This window comes from Electrophorus electricus, chromosome 20 (genome assembly GCF_013358815.1).
Source record: "Electrophorus electricus isolate fEleEle1 chromosome 20, fEleEle1.pri, whole genome shotgun sequence".
NCBI lineage: Eukaryota > Metazoa > Chordata > Actinopteri > Gymnotiformes > Gymnotidae > Electrophorus > Electrophorus electricus.
Window position 1 is genome coordinate 10194423 of NC_049554.1, and position 15768 is coordinate 10210190.

Here is a 15768-nt window from a genome sequence, read left to right on the forward strand (position 1 = left end):
CCAATACCCCCACCTCCCCCTGTGTCTCGCACTCCTCTGACGGACACTTCTGTGCAAAAATGGTCTAGACCAGCTAAAGCCACAGCCAATGGTACACCGAGAGAAACACTGATGTGTAGCCTATGGATGCTCCGTCGCAGCGTGTCATTTTTTCTTTCTGACATACCTATTTGTTACAAACAAGCGACATTGATCATAACGAGATCTTAAGCGATAGCGAACTCGGAGCTATTTTGGAGCTAAACTTAGGCTGCAGCCCGAGTTCGTCATTCAAACGGTATACGCGTGCCGTCCAGTCCGGGCACGTCGGTTCTTTGAATTAAATGGAAGAGAGCTGGTTGAGTTGTGTCGACATCCAGAGACAGTGATGTTAATTTCGTTGACGTTGACTTCGGTGACGGATTTTGCAGAGTAAATGGATAATTGTAGTGATAATTGCCTATTGCACTGAGCTCTGATCGGAATCTGCCGTGTTCAGAAGCCGTGCGGCTTTTCCGTTTTGTTTTTCGCTGCCCTACGTCGTCGGGAAGAACTGCGGGGATGTGAACGTTGTCACCTTGCACCGGGTTCATCTTTTTAGTGATCTCTTTCACATGTCCACGTACACTGACAGGTGATTCCGTTTTCTTAAAGTAGTTGCAAATGTGACGGCTGAAGCGAAATAATCACGGCTGTTTTCATGTGCTTTTTGTGGCGAATCGACACTGAAACAGACACTGAAACGGAAGAAGAGTGAGTGTGTGCAGAAATACTCATGGACACTGCTTGTCAAGTGAAGTCAGCAGTGTTTTTACCCAACATCAGACTATTACTTGTTATCATTTTGTTTAATTTGGGTTATTGTTGTTTTATCTACATTACTGACAATAAGAGATGCAAGTCACACTGTGTACAATATACTTATGAGAAGGACAGGAAAAATTCTAAGGGTACCGAACGTGCTCTCTCGGACTTGCTTGAACCCAACATCATTTTTCCTCTCTATATTACAAACCGCTGAGTGAGCTGTAGCAATCGCCTGATTATCATTACAGACAAAAAAGGTCAAAGCTCATTTCCAGTATCTCTTTCGTATCGATTCAGCGGTAAGTAAATGCGCAAACACTTCAGAGGGCTCGTATGGCCACTTAAAGACGCGTAAAAGGGCGTGAACTAGTAACTCTTGCTCGTGAACCCCTACTTCACAGATTACATTCCTTTCGACGAGTGAACCTCGACAATCATGGACCTTAAAACCGACTCCGACGACAACTTGGACTGTCCTCGACCAGCAACCATCGAAGTTTTTGCGAGCAGGTCCACTCTCCATGGCATCTCCCACATGTTCAGTTACGAGAGACTGTGCATAAAGCGATGCTTATGGATTATATTTTTCTTAGGCTCGTTGTCTTTCCTCGTGCTAGTATGTGTAGACCGCATCAAATTCTATTTTCAGTACCCACATGTCACCAAGCTAGACGAAATCACAGCTCCGATGATGACATTCCCCGCCATCACCTTTTGCAACCTTAACGCGTTTCGCTTCAGCAGGGTTACGCGTAACGACTTGTACCACGCGGGAGAGCTTCTTGCGCTGCTGAATGGCAGGTGAGTTCAAAACTTGAAAGCCTGAAAAACCAGACTTGAGTGGTCAGAATGCACATGAGAAGAATGCATGTAGTAATAAAGCACATAATGCGAGAAAACATCCGAAATTAGATTTTACTTTGTTAGTAGTTTTAAGGTAAAACGTTTACGAGGTCTAATAGTTGTAATAGTCCTAATAGTTGAAAATCAAAGGGAACAAATATTTCAGCATGGCCCCTTTGAAATGAGCTGGCAGTTACCTCTGTTTTAATATCAGTATGTTTTCAGGGTCTTTATGCTCAAAATAAAATAATGTAAAACAAAAAACAAAAACAAACAAACAAACAAACAAACAAAAAAACCATCACCCAGATATTAATGTATCCTAGTGGGTGTGTATTTATTTATTTATTTGGATATTGCATCATGTAGCATTGTAATGTCAGCTGTTCTCAATAAGAAAAGAGCCATTGCTCCGTGGGGCATGATGGGCTCACTTGTTTGTGTTACACTGGAGCATATGCCTGCATGCTTTTATATACTATTCTCTAAAAGAGTCTGATCTGCTCCACTTTCAGCACTGAAACTGATGTTTATAATGTTTGATAGAACTTAAATGCTAACTTTAGTATTACTGCACCATTGTCAAAAATCAAAAGTGGTAAAATTTGATCTTAAAGAAATAACAATTAATTTCCTATATTGAGAGCAAGAAGGAAACGGAAATGTCTGAGAAGTATCAGGCCAAGCAGAAGGAGGATGTGTTGATTGTGGGGTTTTTCAAGCTTTGCCTGCAAAGCCAAAAGAACAGCTAGGACATACCTGATCATATTATGAGTTTAGCAGAAACAAACAGCCATGACTGTGATCGATCAGCACCTGTCAATGCTTTTGTGAACAGGTTCGTTCTCCATGGTATTGCCCACATATTCAGACATGCACTGATGGAAAATGGTAATTAAGCTAGACAGTACAAGTGCCTAATATTTATGAACTTGTGGATGATTTTGGATTTAGAACATTGTCTTGAGTTGATATAAAACTAAACATTGATTTTTATACATTGACTTTGAGTAATGTCAAACATTACTGATTTAATGTCAGTAACAAGATTGATCGTTTATGTGAACAAATTCATTCTGGTCTGGATTGAAAAGAATTTTAAATTTCCTCACTGAATGGTACTAGGTCATTAGTCTAGGGTAATTTGTAAGACTGGCTTTGAGTGTTTTTCTTCATGCAGTCATTAGGGATGAACATGGAGGCAAACTTTTACTACTTATTCCTAATGGCATTTTCTCTTGCGATGGAAGCCGGTTAATTGCACCTTTTAAAAGGGTGAATAATCCATAGCTGCTTAGGTTGTTATGAATGTTGTGCTCTGTAAGTAGTCTCTAAATACATTGCAAACGTCCAGTGGAATTGTACTGTAGAGGTGAAATGGTGCAGCCAGGAAGTCCCCACCCACCTTTATTTAGGGAAGAGTGAGTGTCTGAACCAGTGAATGCTTCACAGTTACATGCCACAACAACGAACACATTCGGATCAGCAGTGTTGCACAGTATTCCATAAAATCCCGACGAAGCATATGGCAGTCAAACAGTTGCAGTGAGTCATCTTTGGATCATCTTCAATGAGATCTTCTCCCAGTCATCACAACTCGCTGAAAGAAACAGATTTTTGGATCTTGTTCCTTGTGTGTGTGTAAGCGTTATTGTCAAGCAGGTTGAGTCACTGGAGAGTTCTATTATTTTGGATTGTAATGAAATGACATTGGTATGCATCGGTATAGCAAAAACCAAAAGGGCAGTGCAATGTTTTGGCAGATGTGCAATATATATATATATATATATATATATATATATATATATATATATATATATATAAAAATAATGAAGCTTTGATGTAAATATATTAAAAATATTACCATTGTGGACATTAAGGACATCAGTTTTAGTGCATGCTTTTTATTGCAATGCATTTTAGTGTACATAAAGCATGGATGTGTATCAAGTGTCTTAAACAAGTAAGACAAACTTCAAGAAGCAAGTGCAGTTGAAAAACATCTGACCTTGACAAGCAAACCAGTGAAACAATCAATATCCGATCAAGACTGCTGGACATTACAGCATCGCAGCATCACTACTGCAGGTGTAAGGACCTCGTGTATGTGATTCCAGTATGGGGGACAGGGCATGCCTTCTCCTTCTTGCATTAGTACTGAGAAAGTTGTAATGAAACCTTAAGCTGCCATATGTCATGGAATAACGAAGAGAATCGTGTTCTGTCTGGTCACTCTGGGACTCGTTAAGAAATGTGATGCTGGTCCTATTGTGTGCATTAGGCATGCCCCACTGATTGGAATTTTAGATATCTTAAGCACGAAAATAACGCACTACCAGAAATTCAGTATCTCTGCTGCCAAACGCAGTGGATTTAGTCACACCGCTGAAGTGGCTGTTTTTGATGTTCTTATCATTAGGCTCTCAGCCCTCTTAACATGGTGCTGAATCTTAAATGTGAGGTATTCATTTTACCAAGCTGTTTACACAAAAGAAAGTCACCATTTCTCTATTTTACCAACTGGTCAAATTTTCTGAAGACTCTGCATTGTGAATGCTTCGACACTTTTGTGACATTCCCACACAAAGCCAGACAGCATCTCCTTGCAGTGTCTGGGATTCTTTACCTAGCAGTCATGCTATATAATTACATAGCTTTATGTACATCTACAGCTCCTGCCAAAATCACTGCACAACTGCTGCTCTCAGAAAAATTCCATGCCAACTCCCAGAATTACCTTTGCATAGTGATCTGTGAGTTTAATTGTTGCCTGGCGCAATGCAAAGTAGCCAGACATATTGAGATTCACCATTCGGCACATTCTGGTGGAGAACTCTTGGTGAGCAAGAGTGGTGCAGATACTGCTCTGTCTGCTATGAATATGCAGGCAAAGATACCACAACTTTGAAAATCCCTACTAAAAATAAAAGTAGCTTTCTCTGAAACAATTTCAGCACCTGTAGAAAATTAACAGCTCCCAGCAAAACAATGAAGGTTAACAAGGTAATTTAAGTCAAAGGAAATGTGCAATTTCTCCTTTAACTAAGGAGCTAATTTACCTTCTGTACTGCTGGTGAAAGCTTATATTCTGTGAAGGGAAGAGGTAGCTAAGCAATATTATTTAAATTGACAAAGCCAAAGCTCAACTAAAACTGTCTCTGACCAAATTCTGACTATTTTTCAGAATCTTTGTACAACTAAATAGCCACCATAATGACAAAAACCTAGTGCGTTCAGTCTGATTGTGTACAAATACAATATATTCTGCACTGATGTCAATAATTTCTCTTTCAGTGTTCAGTGAGGCATGCAAAATTCCTATGCACAGCAATAGTGCCATAGGTGCTTTTCTGAATTTTACCCTTAATCAGGTCTCTAAAGGATATTTTCCCAAGGATCTTAGTCATGTATATAAGCCATTGAGCTCAGAAATAAAACATGGAGATTAATGATTTGTCTCTTTATTAGATATGTCTGTGTTTATTTCCAGTGACTGTTTTAATCAAAGCGCTTGGGTTTTGCAAAAACTTTAGGACAAAAGTTTTTGATGACAAGAAGTACTTAAACTTAATTAAGGTAGCCATGGAAATGATTTCTCTGCAGAATAATTATCTTAGGATGGCAGTTGCATAAGCACTGCACTGAATGTGTTAAAATGGTTTTACATCTGTAACCAAGAGCAACTGGGATGTCCAGAGCTCACGCACTTTTAACTGCATGTCGTTTTTCCCCACACTTCTGCTGCAGTCATTTTGTGTTCAATCAGGGTGGAGTGACAGGTGGCAAATAGCAAAATGTTCCAATGATTTGTCATCACAGTGAAACTTCACGGCACTGTGGTCGGCCGTGTTCTGAAGATGTGGCAGGATGTGGTATAAAAAGATACATGAACACATACACACACAAACATGCACAAACACATATCCATGTATATAATAAAAATATCCATGTGTATAATACAGTCCCCCCCCCCCACGCACGCACATTAATGGGTATTTTTAGCGCATTGATCCACTGTATTTCTTTGCCTAGGGTCCGGTAAGAGAGCACATTTGCAGAAGATATTAGAATGTCCGAAGAACGGTCTCAGTTTTCTGACACATAAAATCGGTGCATGACCCCCAAGTCTGGCCTGGATCTCACTTTACATGCACAGGAGCTGCAAGGCAATCGAGTCCTTTTGTCGAGCATGTTGGGTTGGATGTCGCTCTGTGCACTGCACCTGTAGCCTGAGGATTTGGTGTCTTAGTGTGACATGAGTTGAGACTAATAAGATATAACTAATGAGGCTGTGTACAGTCCAAATTCAGATTTTACATGTCAACTCGCACACTGAAAAGGCAAAGTTAAGGAGACATACTGCTAATTGAGATTCACCGCTTGCCAAGTTCTGGTGGAAGTTACCCCAAACACACCTCTGATATATGTAAAGGAAAACATACTGCAACCTTACAAAATCACCAAAAAAAAGACCAGTAACAAACAATAAAAGTAGACCTTTCTCAAGAAAGTAAAAAAAAATTATTCATTTCTGATAATGCTATAAAAAAATGTATTTGAACAATTGAAAAAATTGTGATTTTATTGAATCTAAAATAATCTTTGTAATCTAAAGTAATCTAAATTTAAAGATTAACTGGAAGTCTGGAAGATTAACTTATCTACACAGCAATTAATTTATGTTTTCAGAAAGCTTTTTATAAGACTCATCCATGACTCGGTTTGGCATAACAAGCCTTTTTGTGACAATTTAAAAGTACAACCGTCCAAGGTCAAACGTGCGAAAAGAAATTATACAACATATTTCTTAGCATTTCATCAAACTGTTCATTTGGTAAAAGCTAAAACCTTCAACACAAAGCCAAGTGAGCATTCAATTCCATTTTCCCACCCAGTGGCCACGCAAGAAAAGGTGAGCGATGCGCGTTGTGGGGAGGCAAGAGATTGAGGCATGGGCACCAGAGGATGAGGCGGACTTCAGAGCAAACGTGAGGGGGAGGGGGATGGATGACAAGCTGAGGCAATTAACTTGTGCCTCGTAAGCCGTGTGATAAACAAGACTTTATCCCCGTGTAATTAGCGCTGTTTGTGAAACCGCACTGTTGCCAGGCTGATAAACAGGGCCTCCCGCGTTAGCTGGCCCTCAGTCCCGCTAGGCCACATCAGGCCCTGAGAACGGCAAGTGCGCTCAGAGCCAGGAGACAGAGTCAGCTGGGAACAGAGAGTAACAAGCAACGAAGAACTGCAGTATGATATGGACCAAACGGAAAAAATCTCCTGGTAGAACTATTTTCAGGTCTCCTCAATTTATACCTTTAGAGAAATCATTTTTGACTGAACCCTTTCACCTATAAAGGGACATTTAAAAAGGGTTCTGTGCTGTTGGATTATTTCTTCTCTATACTGCCAAATCACCAGTGTCAAATTAACTGGTAGTGTTCGTTTGTGTCCAGCTGGAGGTGTCAATTCAACACTGTAGCTGTTAACACAGAACCGAAGGTGGGACTGTGTTGCCTCAGCTGCCATGAACTCCTAGATTCCTGGATTCCTCTTGGAGTCATGGATTCTGCATGACTTCATCATGGCATTAAGTAGATGGAAAGGAAGAAGCTGGCGAGAGGAAATGATTTCTGCTTTAATTGAAGTGCGCTACCTTTCCCACTGCTTCACATTCTGAAGTGTCACTGTCTGTGAAGGTGATGTAGCTGTCTGGCAATCCAGGCTGTCCAAAACCAAATGCAAGAAAACCTTATAGCCTTGTAACATGGGCAGAAGACATGCCCTCTTTAGATTTGCAATCACAGAGTAAAATGGACTGACAGGTATATGAGAATGTATCAAAATATATATACACTCACCATCCACTTTAATAGAAACTAATTGATTAGCAATTTGAAGGTGTATAGTTATAGAATAAAGCCCATCAGTTGCAATACCCAGGTTGTGTTAGCTATCAAAATACAACACTTATACAGTGATCTGTTCTTGACTATGGGACCATTGTTGGCTATATATTTTTGAGTGTCAGACCCCTGTCTACACAGCAGTCATTTTGGCATTATGGCAGATACACTTATACTAGTGCAACACCAACAACCATGCTATTACAATATTTATGCCACTGAGGGATTGTGAACAAAAGCAGTGTCTGGTCATGGTGCTGTGATCAGAAACTGCACAGTGATACACTAGGTAGAGATTGGCTGACAAACTTTCATGCCAAGAAATGGACTATATTATGTAAGATACACCTGTAAGACAAGTATACCTAATAAAGTGGCCAGTGCAGATAGCTTCAAAGGAGGTGTTTTCAGTAAAGTGGATGGTGAGTATATAATAGTATATATGCAGTATTGGCCTAGAACCTGTGCACCTATGTTGACTATATCTTGCATTAACATCTGATCCGTTTGGCACAATCAAGGCATAGTGTCTCAGTGAGCATGTGTACACTTTGCACTAACGTGTTTTTTATGATTGGATAACTTGACCACGTGTAAAACCAGGTGTAAACACTCAAGACGGATTGTGATTGGATCACTCAACCCACATTCTGACGTGGTCAGAAATTAATTCAGTACAAGTGTAAATGGAATGTGTCTTCCGTACCTGCATATAATTACACAAGCAGAAATGTGTCTGCTGTCTGACTGCAGAAATTACAGCTGCTGCCAAACAAAGCCTACTCCTGCACTGTAGCAGACGCTTCATTGCGTGTTGTAGACGGTTTCTGTCCATACCTGACAGCATATAGATGCACTGGTAATAGCCTGTGAGAAAAAAATATTTACAGTAGGTTTCAGGAAGTAATACAGACACAATGCGTGGGTTGGTGTGCTTTTTTATGCGGTAAAGTAAGATCAGATCTCATCTGGTCATGCTGCTAGTGCATTTTAGTGAAAAGTGTACTTGGAATCCAGACATAGTAAATCCAGATACAATCTGGATCTGAAACACATTTTAATGCAGGGTGTAAACAGGCTAAGTGTGTGCCTGAAAGTTTGAACAGTTGGTCGATGACAATTGTGAACAAGTTGGGGAAGCAGTGCATCCACCATGCAGAAACATCATAGACCTGCACTGTTTAGTAAGCAGTGAACTCATACTTAAGAATCTTCTCAAATTCAGGAGACATTCAAGTCACAGAGTACACATCGTTCTGTCCTTTGCTGAGTTGCATGCCAGAGGCTGGTGTATGTTCCTTCCCAGTTCTCCAGAATATACCTAAGCAGCCACATTCACATTTCAGCATTTGGTTTATCCAGAGTGACTTACATATATTGATCAGTCTGACAGTAATGTGAATCGATCCCATGTCCATGGTTTTTGCTAGTACCTTACTCTGTCTTCTCTACTAGGTGAGTTACAGGAGCTCTCATTCCTACTCCCAACAACCCCCCATGCCTATTTCAGTAGGGTCAGCCATTTTAGCATTTTGAATTTCATGCCTTGTGTTCACATTAACTATTAACTATTATTACAGTTTAATTATATTATAAATTATAGGCCACACTAAAATGGTGTTTGTGAGAAAGGTGTTAAATTAAGATATCTACTAAACAAAATCGTTTACATAATTGTAAATGATAATACAAATTGAATACAAATTGATTCAATAATACATAATATAAATTGAACTTTGGATGTTGGATGTGTTTGCCTGGCTCCCCTTTCGCCTGTTTTTTGCTGGCTGCAAATACGTCCATGGATGAAATAGATAGAGGGATAAATAAGGTGTCAAAGTTTTCGGCTCCAGAAGATGTGTGAGCATACAGTCTGCTCTATCACAAGAGTAGGTCAGAGATTATACATGAAACATAGGCTACTCACACTCACCCTATTTGTATAGTCAATCTAATCCAATTGACCTGACCTTTATCATCCTTATGTACTTTTATATAATGTTCTAGTGACTTGGCTGATTATCTGATGTGCAGACTGGATGGCCAAACTGATAGATTATGAATTTCATTTTGGACTGTGTGGTGATCTGATCAGTTACTCTTAGCTGTCTGGTGGGGCTCATGGATGCTTTTGATGTGTTGTTCACATGATTACACGCTGAAAAGACTGCAGTGGTACTTGCATGAATCTTTCTAAAATCAAAATGGAAAAAGGCATGGTCAGGCGTGGTGTTTGTGCAGACATCCAGGAAAACAAGGCAAGGTCTACTGGTTCTATACCTGTTTGTTTAAACAAAGCTCAGAAAATACCAACAAAGATTAACTTTGGAGTTGGACTTCTGAGTGGTACCAGTCACCAAAATAACACTGAGTAAATTGAATGGGAGTGAGATGTGAGACCCCCAGCATGCATTACAGCTGACAATCAAGCCCAAAATGGCAGGGGGCATGGAAATGGTGTAGTGGTGGTATGGGGGGAAGGATTGTTTTGAATGTTCCCATTTGTGAATGAATGCATGATTGGAAGAGGGCCCCTTAATAATATGCTTGGTGTAGACTGCTGCTGCGATGATTGAAGTGGGGAAAAATGGATGCCACCACTTGTAGATGTGGAGAGAAGGACTGCCTAGGTTCCTGCTGAGCTCGGGCCTGGAGACCAACTTCTTACCCATAGACCCACACGCAAACAGTTTACTTCTCATACTATAAAAAAAACCTGTAAACGAATCCGAGGTTTGTATAATTAGTATAAAACCATGAAATATAAACTAATACAAACTCTGTTTAATGTCACACATTTGCAAGGGTTAAGAAAATTGTTTTATAATGTAGCCTGCAAATTTCCTTGATGTAAATGCCACGAGAGTACAGCTATCCTTGAAAGTCACTGGAAATATGCGCATCTCTATGGGAACCCTTTCCCTATCTCAGTAGCAAATATGACTATTGAAACAAAAAAAAGTTCAAATACAAAGAAAAAAACCCTGCATGTGGTCACAGCAGAATAAATGTACTGAATGAATGTATTCAATAAGGAAATGAGTTGTGTTTTGAAGTCTCATTCTAGGGTGTGAAGACCTTAGGATTATAATCACAAAAAATTTACTAAATTGGTCGTGATCCAACTTTTCATAAACCTCTTTAAAAGATTTATGGAGAATGTCTATGGCCTGCTACCACAAAAAGTGCACTTCATTCCCACAGCATATGGAAAAGTAGGGACTTAATACCGGTGCATTCGTTGTGGCTGAAAGGATAATGGAGGATGTATCAGGCTTTCTGTAATCTAGAAATGCTGTGTGAAATGAGGAGCTGGTTTTTATTTACTGCGACCACGTTGCTGTGGCACAGAGTGCAATATGATGCAGATGCTCTGTGGTTCGTTTTGCCATCATCTGGAAATGAAAGTGCTCATGGCCCATAATCCAATTGTGGCTTCTTTCTGTATGCCTTTTTCTGTGCCCTGCGCCTGATTACTTTAGGGAGCTGTGGTGGGGCAATATTAAAACTCAGCACACACACACACACACACACACACACACACACACACGCACACAGACACGCACAATCAGCAACATCCATTTGCACCAAAGTCCTTAGACTGAGAGGTGGGAGAAGAGATGAAGTGCACTTCTTAAGTGCTCTTCTGGCAGCCTTGGCCCACCCACCCCTCCCCTGGAGACTTCAGCTAGCTATGGGTCCAATTTAATTAACTCGCTTTTCTTAATCAAGGCTATAGGTGCGGCACCTCGAGGAATGTGCCATGTGGCTTTAGTACAGAGGTCTGTAGACCCTTTTTCCCATTCATGCTTAGGCTCATCCCTCATCCCCCAAGTAGACATTACATTAAAAGTTATATATTTTTAATTTTGTCTAAACTTTTATTTTGCATAGTAAATCTTTCAACATTGTGATCTAGTGACATTAGGTGGGGGCTTGAAAAAGCGACTGCAACTTTAGCTCCTTCATTGCTCCTGAAAGGCCATGCCTGACCATGTGACCAGCCTGACAGCTGGCCAGCAGCCACATATGCATATGACCATGCTTTGCTCTGTGAGGATGGGGTTCTGTTTTTGAGGACCAGTGGCACATGGCACCATATCCAGTAGCCCACTGACTCAAACCACCACTTTTGTCTGAGGCCCCATTGGATGGAAGAACTTTGCACAGCATCTTCATGATATGCATCTCAGTTCACAGCAGACAAGCAAACAAATGCCCTTGAGGTCTTGCATGTTATGTTTCACCCCAGCAAGTGATACAGCAATGACCAAATAGTTTTGCGGGGGTTACAGAGTTGCACTGCTATTACAAATAAGGAGCTGTTGTTGAAGCTGAAGATGTCTTATCAATGTAGAGAAGACACATTTCTTCTCTACCAATGAGGGTATACTGGTGTTAGTGCGATTGCTCCACTATGCCGAAATTGATGGAGAGACGCAATGAGGAACTTGAGAGCAGATGATGAAGAAGAAGAAGCCTGGAGGAAGGGGGTACCAAGCATTACACCTGCCCCCTGCCTGCCAGGTTGGACCAGATGAGAGTGAGGTGGCTGGCCAGGGAAAACGATGAGGAGAGAAGTGCAGCAAGGCTCAGCAGCATGGCCCCCCACGCGAGGAACGATGCTGATGGCAGAGACAGCACGTATCCACCTGCCATACTACTATAGTGAGGTCATGACATCAAGGTTGTGACATAAAGGTTGAGACATCACCACAATGCAGCTGTGCCTGTCGCTGGAGGAGAAAGCACTGGACATGCTCATGGACCTGACGCTGGAACAGCATGACGCCCTCATTTCGGGCAGGAGTTGTCAGTGCTATCAGCCAAGCAGCTGTTTTCAGGGAGGAGGCTACAGGGCAAAGCAGATAAGCATGCTGGTTGTGGAACTGAATACAATGGTCCGGCGTGCATACCCAGCATTCGAGAAGGCAGTGCAGGAAGACTGCATGCTACATGCTAATGTGTTGTTGCCTGAAAGGCTTGGACAACATGCCCAACTCACTGCACAAGCCACCCCCCAAACAGCTGTCATCAAGTCCGAGGGAGCGGAGGTCATCCTTGACACAGAGATGCTGAGGCAAACAACAAAATGCTACATGGTGGAGGAGGTGAGGTGCTGAGTGACCTCTAAGTAGAGTGGTGGCGAAGCATTTGGTATGCTGATGCTGCAGGAAGGCACAGTGCTAGACAATGCCAAGAATCTAGGCCAGCGGGAAGATGGAACTGGGGCTTCCCAGCGAGTGGCTGAGCAGAGGTAGAGAGTTGGTGCTCCTTAGGAGTAGCACTACCGGTGGCATCGATAACACCATAGATGATAGAAAAAGCAGAAAGTGTGGAGAGTAGCATAGATGATTGAGATGAGGATGGCTGCCTCTGTCATCATCCTCAACACCATTGTACCTGGTGCTAGACCTGCCAGACCTTGGTAGATTGGGACATTGACTGCAGCATGGGTGCCATTAGTCCCTTTGATCTAGGTACTGTTTGGGGTCAGTGTGGGTCACTGGGAGGTCTGACCCTGGGGGGGGGGGGCTATGTGCCTTTTACCAGGGGTGTCACTAAAAAAATATGAATATGAGTCTGCTTTTGAAGTGTTACATTAGCATTTTTCATCAGTCATCAGGGATCCTCTGCTAACTTAATGGTATTTTCACTAGTATGTCAGTGTAATTTAATTTTGGACAATTGTAAAAGACATCCAAATTATGTATTCTTTACTTTTATATTGAAGTTACACAGTCTTCAGCAAAATTCATCTGACATAGATATCCTCTGCTATAGCCCCCTCCTTAAAACAGGCCTAACAACACCCATTCCATCCGGCCACTAACAAGTGAGACAGCGAGAGAGAGAGCAGGGAGTTTTAGGTTTCCCAGGATGCCATGCGCCTCTCTGCAGCTTGTAATTGAGTTAAAATTGTGTTGTTAATGCAATTTCATTGATGGTATGTGACTGGTTTATTTAGTCATTTTGCTTTGCAGGGAAGGAGCTTGTTTTAGTTTTACTATCATCTATGTGAAGTGTTGTGTCTTCTGATTACTCTTCCTCATTTCCCAAAGTAAGTTCTATTCTGCTTCTATGTTTGCTGTGTGTGTGTCTTGTTAAAGGTAGTGCTGTTCTAAATATAGAGTTGTTGCAGCAGAACATTTCTTTTATATATATGAGATGTGTAAGAGAGGTTGACATATTCAAAATTGCAATGAAGTTGTAATGAAGTTCCAGAGAAACAGGATGTTTCAGACAGAGGTCCTTCATCAGATGTACAAACAAAGTGCTTCTGAATTCTAGGAGGTGAAACTGGTTTATGTTAGAAAAAAACAGACATTTAAATCATTGCATTAATTCCAAAGGGTTATAAAGTTCTGAGAGGGTAGATCAGTTCTTCTTCTTTGAGTTTCCTGACTTCATGCTGCCATAGCAACAACTGACAATGCAAACAGATATGTCTTTAACTCGATGTCAGCTAGTTTTAAAATATCATGCTGCTATAAACGAAAGTCTTCAGTTTAGATGGTCCGAACGTGTTCAACAAAACAACCAATAAACCTTTTCTTGGTTTTTCCAGTGTAAAGCTGATTACATTATGACCAACAAAGCTTGCAAGAAATGCTATAGATTACTTCTGCAGTTATGAATGAGGAGGAATGGGTGATAACAATTGTTCCCTTTGTGCTATTTATTTTAGAAGCTGTGTTAATAAATTTGTATGTAGCTCATCTAGATTGAATACAGGCTACAGTACCACAGTTATTAATCCACTGGTCATTTATCTCATTTTTGAAGTCTGTTAGATGATTAGTGGAGGACCCTTAAAAAGGGACACACTCTCTATATCATCCAGGAGCATTTTGAAATGTTTTTGTATAATATACTAATAAAACAGTGGCTAATATTATACATACCATCGTCTGTATGAGACAAAAACATCAAAGACATGCTCGTTGAGAGTGAGATAAATAGCCAAAACTGTAGTGAAGGACACAAGGTTTTCTGAGAAACAGGATCTTTTTTCCACAGAGGTCCTTCATCAGCTGTGCACGCAAAGTGCTTCTGAAGTTGTAGGAGGTGAAACCAGTTTATGTAAAAAAAAGTAGACGGATCATAACTTTTATTCTATGGGATTCTGAGAGTGTAGCTCTTTTTTCCCCTGTTTCCTATTTCTCAGGCAATAAATATAATAAACTCTTGCATGAGGAGGAATGGGTAATTAGTGCATGAGGATGAATGGGTGATAATTTGTGCCAGTGCAAACCTTGACATATCTAAAAAACTTCATCAAGTCCTTCTGAGCACTTCCTTCAGAGGACTTTCAGCACTGGATATACTGCACACATTCTACATTCAGCTGGCACAGCTGTCAAAGGACCTGTGTGTATATATAGATGACCTATCTATCTATCTATCTATCTATCTATCTATCTATCTATCTATCTATCTATCTATCTATCTATCTATCTATCTATCTATCTATCTATCTATCTATCTATCTATCTATCTACCTACCTACCTACCTACCTACCTACCTACCTACCTACCTACCTACCTACCTATCTGTCTGTCTGTCTGTCTGTACATGTTGCTAGTACTGGGTTGGACCTCCTTTTGTCTTCAGAATTGCCTTAATTCTTTGTAGCATAGATTCAAGGAAGCATTCCTCAGAGATTTTGATCCATATTGACATAATAGCATCACACAGTTGCTGCAGATTGCTCCACCACATCCCAAAGGTATTGGATTGAGAGCTGGTGACCATCTGAATACAGTGGACTCACTGTCAACAATTTGAGATGATTTTAGCTTTGTGACATGGCACATTATCCTGCTGAAAGTAGCCAAGTAGGAAGTAGCTTCCTGCTGGAAGTAGACTGGTACACTGTGGTCATAAACGGATGGATATGGTCAGCAACAATACTCAAGCAGGCTGTGGCATTTGAATTATGCTCAGTTGGCATTAAGGGGCCCAAAATGGGCCAAGAAAATATCCCCCACACCATTACCACCAGCCTGAACTGATACAAAGCAGGATAGATCCATGGTTTTATGTCGTTTACACCAAAAATCATAACTCATCAGACAAGGTTTAACATTTTTGCAATCTTGTATTGTCCAGTTTTGGTGAGCCTGTACAAAGTGTGGCCTTAGTTGCACTTATCTGACACTTTTATCCAAAGAAACTTACAGTTATGACCGAGTACAACTTGAGGCTTAAGGGCCTTGCTGAGGGGCGCAACAG

The 15768-nt window shown here is 40.9% G+C and overlaps 1 protein-coding gene across 1 annotated transcript in view; it reads left to right on the forward strand.

Annotated features, from left to right (window-relative positions):
* The first annotated feature begins 435 nt into the window (after positions 1-435).
* asic1b (acid-sensing (proton-gated) ion channel 1b) overlaps positions 436-15768 on the forward strand; it is a 157389-nt gene continuing 142056 nt past the window's right edge. The window contains exon 1 of the mRNA XM_035520621.1: positions 436-1587. Within this exon, the coding sequence (XP_035376514.1) occupies positions 1223-1587 (365 nt within the window). The 5' untranslated portion in view covers positions 436-1222. The remainder of the gene's footprint in view (positions 1588-15768) is intronic.